The sequence below is a fragment of the Hyperolius riggenbachi genome, chromosome 8 (assembly GCF_040937935.1).
Source record: "Hyperolius riggenbachi isolate aHypRig1 chromosome 8, aHypRig1.pri, whole genome shotgun sequence".
NCBI classification, from domain to species: Eukaryota; Metazoa; Chordata; class Amphibia; order Anura; family Hyperoliidae; genus Hyperolius; species Hyperolius riggenbachi.
The window spans coordinates 79,478,076-79,497,866 of record NC_090653.1 but is presented as its reverse complement, the minus strand read 5'-3'; the positions used below and the strand labels follow the sequence as shown (position 1 = coordinate 79,497,866).

Sequence of the window (19,791 nt, the reverse complement as noted above, 5' to 3'; positions counted from 1 at the left end):
AGCAGAGAAAGGCGATCAGTCATTGGGCCGAAGGGGGAGAGGAGGGAGGCTGAGGGAGGGGGGAACGAAGCGCAGCATGGAGCGGCACACATGCGCAAAAGAGATTATTTAAATGTATGACTTTTTTGACGGACACATGCCCAGGAAATACGGGCAATACGGACAGCGGGTTTTTGAGGGTTTTTTACTGACAGTCCGTATAAATACGGACGCTTGGCAACCCTGCCCTGCATAGCAGCTATCTCTTCCACAGTCTCTGACTCCTTCATTCTGATCGAATTGCCCGGGGCACGGCACAGTGCTCAGCCCCGCCCCTCAGTGTCACATGAAGAAGAGAGGAGGGGAGGGGCGCTCTCCTCTCCTCTATACACGCAGCAAGGAGAGACTGGGGACAGCAGGCAGCAGAAAGCTGATTAGATAAACAGCTCATCTGCTCCACTCGTCATTCCCAGCAGCCAGCCAGCACTGCAGGCAAAGTGGTGGTGAGCACTCAGCGCAGCATGATAAACACAGCTGGGGTGGTGGGCGGCAAGCCAGGCACAATACAGACCTGCTCCTTGCACCCCACCCACACTGCAGTGAGTTCCGCCCAGAGGCTCCAGCCTCGTGAGCCTATGTGTCGGCCCGGCCCTGGTCCCAGGAAGAATTAAAATAATCGAAGTGTAGTTTTCGCCTTAAAAATGACAGCAATAGGTGCAAGCAGAATCGTCTTTTATGTATACATGTAATGTACATGTACTGTATATATAAACATTGTCAGCATCTCCTCCCCACCAGTTTTGCATTACCTTTCTCAGTGGTGTGAGGAGGGACCACAACCGCCGTAGAACCACTTTTGATAACGTAAAGGTTTTTTTTTATAGTAATTGTGGTAAGTATTATGCATGTAAGCATTGTCCAAAGACACAATTCACTAAGCTTTATCGAACACTTTATCGAATGTTTGATAATTTACCTCATGAGTAAAATCTAATTTTGAATTCAGTAAGGTGTTATAGATTTATTGAACATTTTATCGATAAAACATTTGATAAAACTATAACACCTTAGTGAATTTAAAATTAGATTTTAATCATGAGGTAAATTATCAAACGTTTGATAAAGTGTTTAATAAAGCTTAGTGCAGCGTTTTTCAACCGGTGTTCCGCGGCACACTAGTGTTCAGGTCTGGCCTCTCGCTCCTCCCCGCGGCCGCCACTCCTGTCACCTTATCATGAGCGGGCGGCCGCTTGTGCGATTAGATTCCCCCGTAGTAGCCGCTCTCCTCTGTGGCATCTCCTATTACAGCAGCGCGCTCGGCGGCTGCTGTGATGACCAGGAAGCGGTACAGCGGTTCCCTTGGTAACGGCGATGCATATCGCCACTACAGGAAGCCGCTGTACCGCTTCCTGCTCATCACAGCAGCCGCCGAGCGCGCGCTGCTGTAATAGGAGATGCCACAGAGGAGAGCGCCTACTACGGGGGAATCCAATCGGACAAGCGGCCGCCCGCTCATGATAAGGTAACAGGAGCGGTGGCCGCGGAGGGGGGAGGGGCACACCTACCCATACTAGGAAGCTATATTGGGCACTATACTAGCTATACTGGGCACTATACTGGGGCACTACCTACCTATACTGGGCACTATACTAGCTATACTGGGCACCATGCTAGCTATACTGGGCACTATACTGGGCACTATACTAGCTATCTGGGCACTATACTAGCTATACTGGGCGCTACCTACCTATACTGGGCACTAGACTGGGCACTATACTAGCTATACTGGGGCACTATACTGGGGTAACTATACTAGCCATACTGGGGCAACTAAACTCCCTATACTGGGGCAACTATGCTAGCTATGCAGCTGCACCCCAGCCCCCCCCCCCCCCCCCCATAGCCTGCTGCGCACGACACTGTCCACTAGGTTGCGCAAACACCTGCGCCGACACCCCCCCCCCCACCCACCCCGCCGTTCCCCAGAGGAAAATTTGGTCAGAAAGTGTTCCCCGGGCCGGAAAAGGTTGGGAACCACTGGCTTAGTGAATTGAGGCCTAAAAAGGTAATTTCATTTTAAAAAATAGTAGCTCGGGTCATAGCTATGAAATTAGATACTTTATTACTTGCAAAACAAAAGTGGTAGTTTATATGTTAAGCTGCTCCTGTGGAAATGTATACATTGGTCGTACCAAAAGACCTCTTAAAGAATGTACCTACAAACATGTACATAATATAGAATAAAGGTTTCAGGGCCATTCTGTTCCTGCACATTTCTTTGAGGTTTACACGGATCCTTAAAGAGAATCTGTACTCTAATATTCTTACAATAAAAAGCATACCATTCTATTCATTATTTTCTCCTGTGCCCCTCTGTGCTGTTTCTGCCACTCTCTGCTGCAATCCTGGCTTGTAATTAACAGTTTTAGGCAGTGTTTACAAACAAACTAACCAGCTTCTTATAGGCTCAGCTAAGCATAGTGTATGAGTCATTCAGAGTATGCAGGGGGCCTGCAGAGGGTGTGTATCGCTTCTACCAATCACAAGCAGCCCTGCACATTCCACACAATCAAGCTTTAGCCCGACAAACAGGACAGAGGAAAGATACATTGATTTATTACAGAGACAGTGCAGTTAGGAAAGACTGCAGTAAGCCAGAGCAGATTAGAACAGGCAAAGGAACTTATAGGATAGAAGAACTAAGGCTGAAAAATTTGTTACAGAGTCTCTTTAAGCCTCGGACACACGCTGTACTACAGGGAACGACGGGTCCGTCAGACCCTCCCGCTGGGTGGGCGTTCCAGCGACAGTACAACGTGTGTACAGTCTGTCAGGCTGACTGATAAGGCTGTTTCTGAACGATCCGCTGAGCGGACCCGTCGTTCACTGTAGTACAGCGTGTGTACGAGGCTTTAGAGTCAACCTCAAAGAAATGTGCAGGAACAGAATGGCCATGAGAGCCTTTTTCTATATTATGTACATTTTGTGGAATAGACAGACATGTAGGGCACTGGAGGGGTTGAAAAAAAAGAGTTATCTAGGGTCTAAATATAGATTTAGATCTGAATTGTTTCATCGATGACTCCTGATTGGTTGTGAATGGGCGTTTATGGTTCAGTAGATTAATGTGCTAGCATTAACTTATTTACTTTAATTGTCCTTTATTTGCGTCAAGTTATGAATTTATTTTATTATATAATTTAATTACATTTTCTATTTACTGTATATTTTTTACTTTTTTAAATCGAGATGAGTGTATATACACAGCATCATTTATATATATTTTTTGAAATGGTAGTTGTATACTGTATGTAATATGATTAGGAACCACAAAATGGCACTAAAATACTGTTAGGGCTCTACATCAATGTTTTACTGTACCAGAAACCACATATACAGTGTTAAATTGTTAAACTGTTTATTTGAACTGATTGAATAAACCCATGTTTGAGATAATTTGGGATGTTAGGGATAGCTTTTTGTATAGATAGGCATTGGTGAGCTGAGTTTTTTTATGACATGCATGGCTGGCTGGTGTGATGTGTCCCAGATTGTGTTGGTGGCTGGATGGTGTAATGGTTAAGGGCTCTGCCTCTGACACAGGAGACCAGGGTTCACATCTCGGCTCTGCCTGTTCAGTAAACCAGCACCTATTCAGTAGGAGACCTTTGGCAGGTCTCCCTAACACTGCTACTGCCTATAGAGCTTGCCCTAGAGGCTGCAGCGCTGGCGCTTTGAGTCCGCCAGGAGAAAAGCGCGATATAAATGTTATTTGTCTTGTCTTATAACTGTGGGCTGCTAGGATGTGAGCTTGCTCATTAAAATATAGGCCAGCACTTGTATAATAAAGATAGCCCCCTGGTAATATGGCTATGGGCTGCAGGCTGCCTTGCCATAAAAATTTAAATTACATACAAATAAAATGTATCTCCCCCCCCCCCTCCCCCCAGTCAGATGAGTTACCTTTTTCCTATTTTGCTGTCACTTACATTAGATAACAAAATGCTTAAAGATCTCACAGGTTTTGGACTTGTCCATCTAATCATTTGGGATTCTTAGGTATTTCTTTATTTACAAAAACACTTACTGAATGTTAGTTGCTCAGTCCAACTGCCAGAATCATGTGGGAGGCTGACAAGCAATTTTGTATAGATACTTTTCAGGAAGTGATTTTGTAAAGAATAAGGTAGTACTAAAATCCCCCATGATGAAATGGACCAGTCCAAAATCTATCAGATCTGTCAGCTTTTTTACTACTTACAGCAAGTTAAGGCAACATTGGGAAAAAAAAGTAGTTTATAGCACAATTTACTCTGTGAGAAGTGTACATTTTATTTGTATGTACCGGTATTTAAAATTTTCCAAGTTTTCACAATAGTGGTATTAACCACTTAGCAACTTCTGCCACGCTTTTCGAAGTCCTTGTTTACAAACACCTATAAACACATGTAAATATTTGGTTCTGTTTTACTATTTTTAGAAAACTGAGTACGTATAGCACCATCTTGTGGCCAAAAAGTAAAACTACTTCCAAATACACCATTATTCACTTACCATAGAAAAATTAAATACATTGTAATTATTTTTGAAACTCCTTCACCCCTAACCCAAAATAAAATATTATCGCCATACTTTGTACTAGGGACACAATTTAAACTTTGTAATAACCGAGACATATAGGCAAATAAAATGTGTCTGTTTTATCTACAATAGCACATTTTATTTTTAAACTACAATGGCTGAAACCTGAGAAATGGTAATTTTTTCGTGTTTTTCTTCTTCTTCCCTGTCAAATCCATATAAAATAATATAATTCTTAGCATAAAGTACTGCCCAAAGAAAGCCTAGTTTTCCCCGCAAAAAATAATGTATAGATCATTTCAGTGTGATAATTAGTGATAAAGTTATTACCGAATGAATGTGAAGAGCTTTTTAAGGGGAAAAAAACTGTGGTAGAGAAGTGGTTAAGCGAATTACTCATAATGTTGTGGTCTGCACTTTTGCTCAGAGAGGCAATCACTTTATGGGATTTGGAATTTGTTAAAAATCAGTTTGGGAAGCAGGCAGGCAGCAAAGGTGGTATTGCAAGGCTAATTCGCGAGAGATTTCATGCTGAAATCAATCGGGAATCGGCCTGTGGTGTATGGGCATAATTTAATATATTTTTAGTCCCAGAATTATGCCACAGCCTATTTATAAGGTTGAGAAATAACAATTTACTAATGCCATATTACCTTTTTTTGCCTAAATAACAGGAGCATAATTTAAACCAACAGGGCCTCACACTGGAACTGGCATGGAGCCCCCTCCTTAACCACGTCACATTCAGACCTTGTTTCCCCCCCTATGAACCAGAGCAGTTTTGACATTTCAGCACCAATTAGCATGAAGTCCTGGGGCGGGGTTTTTGCAGGAGATCGCATGCTTAAATGACACCATCAGTCTCCCAATGGCTAAACTGTTAGACGGCGAAACCACCGTCTATTTACAATGTGCAGTGCTGCGATCTAAGGCAGCGCTGTACTGGGGACAGCCATGTCACTTGGCTGTTGCCTGGGGAGGCAGCTTTCTGTTGGTGGGCAGAAAAGGGGGGGGATCACTTGTGTGCTGAGTTGTACGGCCCTGCAGCAAGCCCTTAAAGCTGCAGTGGCCTGATTTGTAAAGAAATTGCCTGGTCACTAGGGGGTGTAAGCCTACGGTCCTCAAATGGTTAATCAGCATTAACTTTATCCCTACTTATGCCATCTAAATAAATCTACTGTGTATATCTTTTTTTTTTTCAAGACAAACTAAACTTTCATTAGGTGGTATGTTGTCCCAAGAAGAATTTTGTTTTCTATGCATTTTAATGGGAAAAAGAGGTAAAATTTTTTAAAAATGCTTTTTTTTGCCAGGTTTTGCCAATTCCAGTTTAAAAATAAAAAGTGCTATAGTAGATAATAACCACAAATATTATTTGGCTATTTCTACCGTTTATCACAAAACTTAAATTGTATTCCTGTCACAATTTTTGATGATGATTTTTGATTCTGAAATAAAGGTGGGTTTTTGCTACAATGAGCTTGCTTCACAAAAGAGTGCTGTTAGCACAGCCATTTTCGCATGAATTTTCGCATTGCGCGCGATCGTGAATTTTCACGCAAAACGATAACGGTTTCGCGCGCAAACGCGAATTTTCGCGTGAAATCGATATCGTTTTCGCACGAAAGTTCGCGTTTGTGCACGGAAACCGTTATCGTTTCCCGCGAAAATTCGCGATCGAGCGCAATGCGAAAAATTCACGGGAAAATGGTTGTGCTAACAGTTAGCACTCTTTTGTGAATCAAGCCCAATGTGTACTTTTCACTTTAAAATTAGGAAATAAACTAGTAAAAGTATTATTGATGGTAAAAATTAGGGAGAAAAGTTTAGTTAGGGAGGCTCATTCATAATTTTATTACTGTATGTAGAATGTGTGTCTTATAATTGGGCATGGTCATAAAAGTGGGTATGGTTAAACTGCATTTTTTATAATAGGTTTTTACTGCAACCCCATTATTTCGTTTTACCCTATTACATTTCCCCATTTGACCAGTGGTCCCCATCCCTTAAAACAATTTCACCGATAGCCGTGGCATCCCCATACGCTGCCCTGGCAGGGCTGGCCAAGGTTCTTCAACACCAGAGATTATAAACGATCCCCCCCCCCCCCTTGAATTCTGCCTACCCTAATATAGGTAGCAGACATTCCCCCAGTATTAGGTGGGTCCTTCCTAATATAAGTAGTGAGATGTGCCCCAGTAATAGGTCCGCCCCCAAGTATAGATAGCCAGAGGTGCCCTCTCCCACATAGGTTGACAGATGTGCCCCCACCACTATGTACATCCCCAGTATAGATAGCCACATGTGCCCGCCCCCATATAATGCCCCCTATAGATAGATAGCCGTACCCCGAATATTTGGTCCCCTTCCCTCCAGTATAGATAGCCAGATGTGTCCCCAGTATTAGCCCCCCCGTATAGCCATATATGTCCCCACTATCACCCCCATAGCCAGATGTGTCCTCCCCTGTATCCCCACCCAGTATATATTTATACATGTGCCTAGGGCCGGCCCTAGACTTTTTGCCGCCTGAGGCAAATTTAGAAAAAAATTGCCGCCGCTTACGCCCCCTTACCCCCCCAACCCTCCCCCCCGCCCCCCCGTGGCCGCCGAGCCGAAGGTGTAGCGGGCAGGACGGGGGTATTGGGCCTAGCGGTGAGGAGGGGGGTCGCCGCCCACTGTATTGTAAGTGGACGGCGATGCAGGAAGTGACGTCAGTGGAGCGCACGCTGGAACGCGGATAAGGTGAGTCCTCCCCGCCCGTGCCTCTTACTATTGGGCATCGGCTGCTTCCTATTCACAGCTGGAGGGGAGCGCAGATCGGGGGACCCAGGCGAGGGAGGGAGGGGTCCGACCCCCCTCCCCCCCGCTTGGCCCAATACCCCAGTCCTGCCTGCTACCCCTCCGGGTTGGGCGGCCGGCCCCCCCGCACCCACGGACAGGCGGGTGCTGCCCCTAGAAGTTTGCCGCCTGAGGCAAAAGTTTTACCCCGCCTCATGAGCGGGCCGGCCATGCATTTGCCCCTGTATAAGGTGTCTTTTCCCCCCATATAGCTAGCCAGATAAGTCCCCAGAATTAGCGCTTCTCCCCCCCCCCCCCCCCCACACACACACATTATAGCCAGATGTGGCCATAGTATTAGGATTTTTCCCCATGAATCTCCAGATGTTCCCCAGTTTCTCTTATGCGCCCCCAGTCAGGATTTGCAACCCCAACCCCCCTCAAATATAGCAACCCCCAGCGATGATCTGGCAGGCGCAGCCTTCGTGCACCACTCTTCACTCAGCCCATTACTGCTGAATACCTGGGTCTCAGCTTGATAACGTCATCAAGCCGGGACCCGGATATTTGGCAGTACGAGGCTGACTGAAGAGCGGTGCGCAGAGGATGTGGCTGTCGGATTGTCGCTGGAACAGGCAGAGGTGAGGCAATCTGCTTGCAGCTGCTTTTTTTACAGGATCTCTGCACGGAGCAAGAGAGATGAACGATCACTGCTGTTGGCTACAGCGGTGAGGGTTCATCCTTAGGGGGAATTGACTAAGGGAACATATTTTCCCTTAAAGGGAACCAGAGAGGAAGCACCCTTGTGTATTTTACCATGTATATCAGTAAGAACATTAGAGAAAACACTTACCATGCTCTCTGTTTCCTCCTCACTGCTAAATGTGTCTGTTAACAGCAGTCACAAGAATCCCAGACTGAGCAATTAAATCTGGCTTTGCTGGGAATGATTATTGCTGAGTCATTATAGCAAAGCCACAAGGGGGCAGGCTTGGGCTTGAAATAACACCACAGAAGACAGACTTAGCTATAAACTTTCTGTAGCAAAGCTAGACAGAGCAGCCTGACTTCTCAGTCGGGGATTCTTATCAGACGTGATAACAGTCAGATTACACAGAGAACAATGAAACAAAGGGCAGATTAGGTGTTTACTGTCATGTTCCCACTGATTTATAAGGTAAAATACAAGAGGGTGCTTCATCTCTGGTTCTCTTTAAGTCAATTAGTGCTGCAGCTACAGTTTCAGGGGGCACACACAGAAGCGCGCCCGATCGTGTATAGCAAGCTGCAATCAAAAATTGTATACAGTATCTACTTCCCCGTGGCTTGGATGAAGTCACAGAGGACATAGATATACTGTAGCGGTGGATAAACCGGTTAAGATCCAGACCCTCAAGGTAATGGAGGTAAATATACTTTTTCAATGAAGTTCTCATTTTCATGAAAATATGTCTTTTCAGAGATGGATTAAGATGAAGTGGGGCCATAGGCAAGGTAGTATCTTTGGGGCCCACCCTGTGGCCCCTTTGGTAAGCTGAGGTAAAGAGGGGTCAGACAAAAAGGCCAGCTGGACCTCTTGATGCCCACTAGGCCCCAGGCACTTGCCTTGGTTGTCTTGTGAATTTTCCTGCTCTGTGTCTTTGTTTATTATACTTTTAAGAAACTATGAGTCATTATGAAAGTACAAATTGTAATTCAGAAGTGTGCAAATAATTTGGCAATAACGGTAAGTTGAATTTCACTGAAAAATGACTAAAATTAATATCATGACTATTGTTTACAGCCATTGGAACTTTCTACTAAAGCACGGATGTCGAACTCAAATACAAAGTGGGCCGAAATTTAGCTCTGGGACCAATTGGTGGGCCGACCTCAATGTCTAGTGGCCACCTCTCTCCCTTATAAAGTTTACTGGTGTTTTAAAGAGACTCCGTAACAAAAATTGCATCCTGTTTTTTATCATCCTACAAGTTCAAAAAGCTATTCTAATGTGTTCTGGCTTACTGCAGCACTTTCTGCTATCACAGTCTCTGTAATAAATCAATGTATCTTTCCCCTGTCAGACTTGGCCTGTGTCTGGAAGGCTGCCAAGTTCTTCAGTGTTGTGGTTCTGCTATGAACTCCCCCTTCCAGGCCCCTCTATGCACACTGCCTGTGTGTTATTTTGGATTAGAGCAGCTTCTCTCTTCTCTCTTATCTTTTACAAGCTGGATAAATCGTCCTCTGAGCTGGCTGGGCTTTCACATACTGAAGAATTACAGACAAGGGCAAAGCTGTTTGCAGGAAGAAAAGAGCAGCCTGAAACTTCAGTGCATGAGAACAGGGGGGGAAGAAACACACAAATGATCTCTTGAGATTCAAAAGGAAGGCTGTATACAGCCTGCTTGTGTATGGATGTATTTTCTATGTGTGGACATACTGTACATCAACCTACTTCCTGTTTTGGTGGCCATTTTGTTTGTTTATAAACAAACTTATTAAAACTGTTTTTAACCACTTTTAATGCGGCGAGGAGCGGCGAAATTGTGACAGAGGGTAATAGGAGATGTCCCCTAACGCACTGGTATGTTTACTTTTGTGCAATTTTAACAATACAGATTCTCTTTAAAGCCCTCCTCTATCCTCTACACCGTTCCCTGATAATTAGTGGTCCTCCTTCCCCTACACAGTTTCCTGGTGTTAAGTGGTCCTCTTCCTCTCCTATACAGTTCCCTGGTATCTAGTGCTGTCTCCCTCCTCCCCCATATGGCTTCCCTGGTAATCTAGGGCTTACCCTCCATAATATCTTCTCTGGTGGTCTAGAGTGGGCCAAACATAATGCACAGTGGGGAACCCACCTGAAGGCCAAATCTGATGGCTCACAGGGCCAGACTTGTCTCACTGGACGGAGTTTTACGTGTGTGCTAAAGTAACTTGACAAACAGCGTGGAAAGAATAGCTGTTTGAGATCACCATGAAAGGGCACTAATTGGACAGCCTGCAAGACACTGAAGTTACTTTGAAAAGGAGTTTGCTGGTGCAGATAAATATCAAGAGGTATTCTCCTCAGAAGATGCTAAAGGTGCGTACACACGTACTACTAAATGCAACGACGGGTCCGCCAGACCCTTCCGTTGGGCGGTCTTTAGCCGACAGTATGTGCTGTCGGCGGACTGATAAGGCTGTTTCTGAATGATCCGCTCAGCGGATCGTTCAGAAACAGCCTTATCTGTCCGCCGACAGCGCGTACACACGCACTACTGTCGGCTGAACGTCCGCCCAGCGGGAGAGTCCGGCGGACCCATTGTTGCCGGCGGGGTAGTGTGTGTGTACGCACCTTTAGTAATGTTGGTTCAGTGATGTAGCAGTGCAGGTTTCAATTGGTTGAGGAGGAAAAACAGATGGGAGTTTGTCAAAAAAATAAGAAGAATACCCACCATGCCCCATAAAGTGCTCATGATGTGGAAGCTTTCAATGATGCTGTCTGCTATGGTTTGGAGTCTTTTGTCTTCATATTCAAACCGGCTCCCGAAGACAACAGAGGAGATAACATTGGAGGAAGTGTAAGCAAAGTATTTCTTTGGATTCACTAGGGCCCCTGGGTAAGAAGAGAAGGAATAAAATGAATGTGTATGGCCAGTTTCCAAAGTTTTATGCAGGGGCGTAACCAGAAATCACTGGGCCTTCCTGCAAAACATCAGATGGGGCCCCCTCCCCCCCTCGCTTTCTGCAAAGGTAAATTTCAGAACCAATGTTAATCAATTGATTAGCGCACATTTGAATGTGCTTTCTCCATGCAGATAAAAACAGACAGCAGTGAAGCACTGCACACATTTTCTCTATCAATTACATTAGCTTCTGCGATAAAACGGGCATGTTTTCACACATACAGACACACATGGGGCTTGATTTACTAAGCGGTGTTAACCTACTTAGCACGTCTAAAGTCTTAAGGCGTGCTAACCAGGGTGCTAAGTAGGTTAGCACCAGTTTTCTCAATCAGATCGCGCGCTAAGTACCGCGCACAAAGGACTTTGCGCGCGCTACGTCCCATAGGCTTTAGTGGGCACTTCGCACGGTACTTTGCACGGTACTTTGCGCACGAGCACTACTTCTCACATTTCAACTGAGTTTAGACGTGCTAAGGGCCAGTGCTAAAGTTAGCACCGTTTTGTAAATCAAGCCCATGGTGTGCAGAAAATGCATACAGAAAACTGACAGACAAGTGTGCTCTCAGCCTCAGCTTATTACACTCACTCTGTCCATCTCTGATGGAGCAGAACTGGCTCTGCAGACTTCTCCAGCATCACTATAGTACACAGCACTTGGGGAGGGGTGAAGAGGTTGGGGGCTGGGCACTATACACAAGAACCTGCTGCACACTGAATAGGGACTGTCTACAAATCTTTGTCTACAAAACGTTGCATGATTCTTTGTTGGTGGCTGAGCAGATGCAGTCATTAGAACAATTGTGCAGAGAGCAGAATGTCTTTTCTCTCCGTGCCCTTAGCTGTCAGTCTCTCAGGATGGGGAAAATAAACTTCTCCCCCATGGGGCCCCCTGTTGCTTCTGGGCCCCCCTGCAGCTGCATCCCTTGCAGGGTCCATTGTTACACCCCTGCTTTTATGCACATCTGCAACCCCACTCTGATGAAGGCTTACATTTGCAATGTTGTTATTTGAACAGTTTAATGTTAATAAAATTTGCTATGCTTAATTTTTAGTTTGTTAAAAATTCAGCTGTGTATTACTTGACAGGTGGTAAATGTAGAAGATGTATTATGTTTGTAGGCTGGGTTTGCAATTCTGACATCCTATGTTAATGTCAGATACTGGTTGGCTGGGCAGAACATCAGTCTGCGAGCTGTTCAAACTCCTTCCCTACCCCATCACCACCCACAAGAAGTAGTCTGGGAGGAGCTGGGAGGGAGCACCAACCAGTCTTTTCATATAAACACAGATCTGACCCCACCCACCCACCTCCTATTTGTTCTTCACAGGAGGAAGCAGAGGGAGGAGGTGGACACAGTCAGCTGTTGGCTCTGTGCATTGGACAAAATGATGTCCACTCTGTTGGCAGTTCTGAACTTTGTACGTGGATCTCTGGGTCATATGACTAACTTTTCTAAAAGGTATTTCTCTGGAATAGATACAATATATATATATATATATATATATATATATATATATATATATATATATATATATATATATATATATAATTATTTTTGTGTGTAATTGCATAATTCCCTACTGATCCTTACTAACAATCGAAAATCAAAGTGAACCAAAGTTTTAAAAGACTTCTGATGTGAACATTAAAAACTATTTTTTTACTTACCTGGGGCTTCTTCCAGTCCCGAGCATCAGTCTCAGTCCCTTGCCGCAGCCCCGGTCCTCTTTGGTATCCCCGCTGGCCGCCCGCAATGATGGTGACCCGCCGTCGGGGCTGGCTCTTCTGCATCTGCCTGTGTGTCTACATCATCTGGCACGTACTGCGCCTGCACACAACTACTGGCGGTCAGTGGATATGGCGCTAAAAAATAAAATAAAAAGCCCAACCTTTTGTTTTTGCGAATTCTTGGATTAGGAAATGAGCTTCTTCCTGTATCCGTTCCTCTATGCTTCTTTTCCCCATTCCAAAGTTTCTTAAAGTGAGCACAGAGAATCGGCGAAGGATCTTCCATCTATCTCCATTCCAGGTAGCAAAATCTGGAGTAAAACATAAACAATAACAAAACATAAACAAATATTTTTGTGGTTAACATATCTCCTTCCTATTAACATGTGTGGCCAGTATAATTGCCCACCCCCAACAACAAGAGTCAGCAGCATAAATCCTTGTACCTTATACACATCAAAAACTGATGAAAGAAGTTGTGAAAAATTCCACAAATGTGTCAGTTTTTCTTTCTGTTTTGTATTTAGGGCAGGGCTGTGGAGTCGGTACTCTGACTTCTTGACTCTTCTAATTTGCATATTACAATTTTGTTGATTTAATATATGTAACATAAAAGGCATCTCATCATTGCCAAAGCTTAGGAATTTTAAAGCTACAGTATATTAAGATGACATATTTTCTTGGGAACAAAAAGCTCCTGGCCAGGAAGCTGACCCTCTACCCTGTCAGCCATTCTGACCTGTCATTGCCAACATGAACATGCACCAGCATGTTGTCAGTATAATGAGATTCACTGGATCTCCATATCAGCCAAGCTCCAGCATGTAGCCCTAGGTATTAGGTAGGTAGTGTGTGCGGGTGGGGGTTTGTTAATTTTAGGTATTAGGTAGGTAGTGTGTGCGGGTGGGGGTGTTAGTTTTAGGTATTAGGTAGGTAGTGTGTGCAGGTGGGAGTTTGTTAGTTTTAGGTATTAGGTAGGTAGTGAGTGCGGGTGGGGGTGTTAGTTTTAGGTATTAGGTAGGTAGTGTGTGCAGGTGGGAGTTTGTTAGTTTAGGTAGGTAGTGTGTGCAGGAGGGGGGTTTGTTAGTTTTAGGTATTAGGTAGGTAGTGAGTACGAGTGTAGGGTTAGTGTTAGGCATTAGTTATGTAGAGTGCGCAGGTGGGGGAGCAGTTTTAGGCATGAGGTAGGTAGTGTGTACGGGTGGGGGGTTAGTGTTAGACATTAGGTAGGCAGTGTGTGCGGGTGGGGGGGTTCGTTTTAGGCATTGGGGGACAGTTAGGGTTGGACGTCGGGGGAGGGTTCTGTGTGAGAGTAGGGTTAGGTTTGGCCATAGTAAAATATCAGTATTTAATATTGATATTTTACTATCGGCGTTACTGGGCACCCTTTTTTTCCAGACACCCTTTTTGCATGTATGCACCCCTTCCACCCTGCAGAAAACGGCCTCTACCTTTTCTATATCTAATATAGAAAATAGCTAATATGGGGTCCCAGTGAATAATATTAACCATTTCTGCCGCTGGGACGTGAGCCTTACGTCCACAGCTGCAGGGACGCACTAGTCATGTCCCTGAAGTTTGGGGTGCTGTGCACACCATCGTGCGGGCAAATGCACATGATCGCGATGTTACCGGCAATAGGGGGGCTTGACTCCAGGGGACAAAAGTTCAAAAACAGTGTTTATTCTTAAATAGAGCCGACGTGCTTCCTCCCGACGCTGATTTACGCCGCTTACCGCCGCCGATCGTTAGATTTATGAATCATTAGATTTAGAATCTCCCCACAGGCCACTGTGATTGTAGGCATCCATTGATCACTGCGTCACTTAGTTACAATGTAGCAACGTAGTACTTCGTATTGTGTACTTATTGTACGCGAATAAGAAGTACTCAATGGGGACTTCTTGTGGCCAAATAGTAAAATTACACCTACTGTGTTAAGGGAATACAAATTTTTAATATGTATGTCAAGAGGGCATATTATTATAAATTTATGGGCTAAAAATTAGTGATGGATGTAAAACTGAAAAAATGCACCTTTATTTCCAAATAAAATATTGTCACCATACATTATACTAGGGATATCATTTTGACATTGCAATAACCTTGACAAATGGGCAAATAAAATGTGTGGATTTTAATTACGGTAGCATGTATCATTTTAAAACTATAATGGCCGAAAACTGAGAAATAATGATTTTTTTCAATTTTTTTCTTATTATTCCCGGTAAAATGCATTTAGAATAAAATAATTCTTAACATAATGTACCACCCAAAGCCTAATTAGTGGCGGAAAAAACAAGGTATAGATCATTTTGTTGTGATAAGTAGTGATAAAATTATTGGGGAATGAAAGGAAGGAGCACTGAAATGTGAAAATAAGGTGAAAAATACCCGCGGGCTGAAAGGAGGACTGCAGTGTTAACCCCCCCCCCCCCCTAAAGACCAGGCCCTTTTTCTTGTAATTGGCATCATTTTTAACACCTAGGGCACCTCTATAGCAAATTAACCACTTAAGCCCACAGGGTTGAATTTTTTTTTGCATCTGAGCAACTTTCACCTCCCATTCATTTGCCAATAACTTTATCACTACTCATCACAATTAATTGATCTATATCTTGTTTTTTCCGCCACCAATTAGGCTTTCTGTCGGTGGTACATTTTGCTGAGAATTAATTTATTCTAAATCCATTTTAACAGGAATATTAAGAAATGGAAAAAAAACATTATTTCTCAGCTATTGGCCATTGTAGTTTGAAATTCATATATGCTACCATAATTAAAGCCTATGTAGTTTGTTTGCCAATTTATCCCACTTATTACACCATTTAAATTATGTCCCTATCACAATGTATGGCGCCGATATTTTATTTGGAAATAAAGGTGCATTTTTTTGATTTGCGTCCATTACTATTTACAAGCCCATAATTTTAAAAATATATATTAATATACTCCTTTGACATGCATATTTAAAAAGTTCAGACCCTTAGGTAACGAGTTATGTTTTTTTTTCTTTTTTATTGTTGTTTTTTTTTTTTTTTTATTAAAAATTGTGTGTGGGTAATTTTTGGTGTGGGAGGTAAACAGTTAATTTTTATTATACTAAAGTGTATCTGTGTAATGTAAAAATGTATGTGGTGTAGTTTTACTATTTGGCCACAAGATGGCCACAGTCAAAAAGTCCTGGGAGCGATCGATCTCGCTCCCAGGAAGGAGAATGAAGACTGGGAACTTTTTGAAGTCAGAAAAGCCGCAGCGTCTAAGGAGACGCTGTCGGCTTTTCTCCGGGGGGGGTCCGATCAGTGAAAGGGATCTATAATCCCTTTCACTGATCGCTGGGTTAACGGCAAATAGCAGGAGCGCGCAGGGGGGGGGGGGGGGGGGCCGCGGTAGCGCGTGACCCGCGGGAGTGCGCGCAGCCTAACTGGACGAGATTTCTCGTCCAGTTAGGCTTAAGTGGTTAAAAATGCATTCTAAAAATGTGGTTTATTATTTAAAAAAATTTCATTTTACCTCATTTTTTTACATCTAAGGGTTAAAATAGCCACTTCGTCTATCCGTAAAGGACCTGTGGTCACTGAGCAGGAGATGGTGGAAGGCAGATGAGAAATCACCTCATTAGACTTAACCCCCTTGCCGGTTAACCCGAGCTCAGCTCGGGGTAACCTGCGCAGGAGGATTTCTCAGGCCCCGCTGGGCCGATTTCTATCAAATAAAAAGCAGCACACGCAGCCGGCACTTTGCCAGCCGCGTGTGCTACCTGATCGCCGCCGCAGCGCGGCGATCCGCCGCCTGCAGCGGCGAAAGAGGGTCCCCCCAGCCGCCCGAGCCCAGCACAGCCGGAAAAAAAAGTTCCGGCCAGCGCTAAGGGCTGGATCGGAGGCGGCAGAAGTCAGGACGTCGGCTGACGTCCATGACGTCACTCCGCTCGTCGCCGGAGGCGATCGAAAGTGCGGATCCGGAGCGCCCTCTAGTGGGCTTTCATGCAGCCAACTTTCAGTTGGCTGCATGAAATAGTTTTTTTTTAATTTAAAAAAAACCCTCCCGCAGCCTCCCTGGCGATTTTAATAGAACGCCAGGGAGGTTAATTGACCACAAACAAACCCCCATTGTACTTCAAACGGAAAACATCAATTACAGTTGAAGAATTTCACACCTAGCCTGGATAATGGCAGTGGTAAAATAGCAGGGGGGTGAGCTCCTGAACAATGGCAGCCCTTGCAGCTATTTGAAGCCAGGAGCTGCTTAGATCCCTTTAAGGCCAAGCCGGAGTACCGCACAACACAGCACACAAGTGATTCCCTCCTCATTTTCTCCCCACCAACAGAGCTATCTGTTGGTGGGGTCTGATCGCCCCCCAGTGTTTATTTTCTTTTTTTTTTTCTAAATATTTATTTTAATATTTTTCGACATTTCGACATTTCTGTATTTTTTTTTAATCCCGCTTCCTCCCTTCCCCCGCCGGCCAATCAGCATGATCAGCTGTCATAGGCTTCAGCATATGAAAGTGGATCACTTCCGCACTGACGGAGGGGACAGCCGTGTCACACGGCTGTCCCCAGTACAGCGCTGCCCTAGATCGCAGGGCTGTATAACCCTAATTTCGCTGTCTGAGGGTGGAGTGGAGCTCCGCCTTCCGAGCAGGAGATGCACGCTCTGCTGCTAGCCCCATAGAAGGCCGTTCATGCCAATTGGCGTGGAGCGGTCCAGGGGCTGCCGCACTGCTCATGCCAATTGGCGTGGAGCAGTCGGCAAGTAGTTAAAGAGACTCCAAGGAGTGCCCAAATTTAAAAGAATACACTTACCTGGGGTTTCTTCCAGCTCAGGGTAGGCGGCGAGGCCCCGCGTCGTCCTCCTGGCTCATCTCTTTCAGCCTCCGCCAGCCCCCCGTTTTCAGAGTCACCCGGCAGCACTCGGGCCTGGTGTCGGCCGGCTCTTCCTGATTAATGACTCAATGCGTCATCACGCAGGCCGCTTTGCGTCATCATGGCGGCCGGCGTGACAGGTCCGTGCATTAATCAGGAAGAGACGGCCGACACCAGGCCCGAGTGTTGCCGGGTGACTCTGAAAACGGTGGGCTGGCAGAGGCTGAAGGAGACGAGCCAGGAGGACGCCGCGGGACCTCTCCGCTAGTGTTGGGCGAACACCTAGATGTTCGGGTTCGAGAATGTTCGCCGAACATCGCCGCGATGTTCAGGTGTTCGCGCCGAACTCCGAACATAATGGAAGTCAATGGGGACCCGAACTTTCGTGCTTTGTAAAGCTTCCTTACATGCTACATACCCCAAATTAGCAGGGTATGTGCACCTTGGGAGTGGGTACAAGAGGAAAAAAAAATATTTGAAAAAGAGCTTATATTTTTTGAGAAAATTGATTGTAAAGTTTCAAAGGAAAAACTGTCTTTTAAATGCTGAAAATGTCATGTTTCTTTGCACAGGTAACATGCTTTTTACCGCCATGCAGTCATAAATGTAATAAAGAGAAGAGGTTCCATAAACAGGGACCGGTAACGCTAACCCAGCAGCAGCAGCAGCACACGTGATGGAACAGGAGGAGGCGCAGGAGGAGAAGGCCACGCTTTTTGAGACACAACAACCCAGGCCTTGCATGAGGACAAGAAGCGTGCGGATAGCATGCTTTTTACCGCCATGCAGTCATAAATGTAATAAAGAGAAGAGGTTCCATAAACAGGGACCGGTAACGCTAACCCAGCAGCAGCAGCAGCAGATGTGATGGAACAGGAGGAGGCGCAGGAGGAGAAGGCCACGCTTTTTGAGACACAACAACCCAGGCCTTGCATGAGGACAAGAAGCGTGCGGATAGCATGCTTTTTACCGCCATGCAGTCATAAATGTAATAAAGAGAAGAGGTTCCATAAACAGGGAGCGGTAACGCTAACCCAGCAGCAGCAGCAGCACACGTGATGGAACAGGAGGAGGCGCAGGAGGAGAAGGCCACGCTTTTTGAGACACAACAACCCAGGCCTTGCATGAGGACAAGAAGCGTGCGGATAGCATGCTTTTTACCGCCATGCAGTCATAAATGTAATAAAGAGAAGAGGTTCCATAAACAGGGACCGGTAACGCTAACCCAGCAGCAGCAGCAGCAGATGTGATGGAACAGGAGGAGGCGCAGGAGGAGAAGGCCACGCTTTTTGAGACACAACAACCCAGGCCTTGCATGAGGACAAGAAGCGTGCGGATAGCATGCTTTTTACCGCCATGCAGTCATAAATGTAATAAAGAGAAGAGGTTCCATAAACAGGGACCGGTAACGCTAACCCAGCAGCAGCAGCAGCAGCACACGTGATGGAACAGGAGGAGGCGCAGGAGGAGAAGGCCACGCTTTTTGAGACACAACAACCCAGGCCTTGCATGAGGACAAGAAGCGTGCGGATAGCATGCTTTTTACCGCCATGCAGTCATAAATGTAATAAAGAGAAGAGGTTCCATAAACAGGGACCGGTAACGCTAACCCAGCAGCAGCAGCAGCAGACGTGATGGAACAGGAGGAGGCGCAGGAGGAGAAGGCCACGCCTTTTGAGACACAACAACCCAGGCCTTGCATGAGGACAAGAAGCGTGCGGATAGCATGCTTTTTACCGCCATGCAGTCATAAATGTAATAAAGAGAAGAGGTTCCATAAACAGGGACCGGTAACGCTAACCCAGCAGCAGCAGCAGCACACGTGATGGAACAGGAGGAGGCGCAGGAGGAGAAGGCCACGCTTTTTGAGACACAACAACCCAGGCCTTGCATGAGGACAAGAAGCGTGCGGATAGCATGCTTTGTACCGCCATGCAGTCATAAATGTAATAAAGATAAGATGTTCAATAAACAGGGACCACGCTGCAACGCTAACCCAGCAGCAGCAGACGTGATGGAACAGGAGCAGGCGCAGGAGGAGAAGGCCAAGCTTTTTGAGACACAACAACACAGGCCTTGCATGAGGACAAAAAGCGTGCGGATATAGCAATGCTTTTTGCCGCCATGCAGTCATAAGTGTAATACAGATGAGAGGTTCCATAAACAGGGACCGGCAACGCTAACCCAGCAGCAGCAGCACACGTGA

The 19,791-nt window shown here is 45.3% G+C and overlaps 1 protein-coding gene across 3 annotated transcripts in view; it reads right to left on the bottom strand.

Moving 5' to 3' along the window:
* The window catches only part of LOC137528950 (cytochrome P450 2F2-like), a 107,058-nt gene that overhangs the window by 36,033 nt on the left and 51,234 nt on the right, over nucleotides 1–19,791 (bottom strand). For all 3 annotated transcript variants that reach the window (XM_068250761.1, XM_068250760.1, XM_068250762.1), the window contains exons 4-5: nucleotides 12,882–13,031; nucleotides 10,758–10,918 (exon numbers count right to left, since the gene is read on the bottom strand). In XM_068250761.1, coding sequence (XP_068106862.1) covers nucleotides 10,758–10,918; nucleotides 12,882–13,031 — 311 coding nt within the window. The remainder of the gene's footprint in view (nucleotides 1–10,757; nucleotides 10,919–12,881; nucleotides 13,032–19,791) is intronic.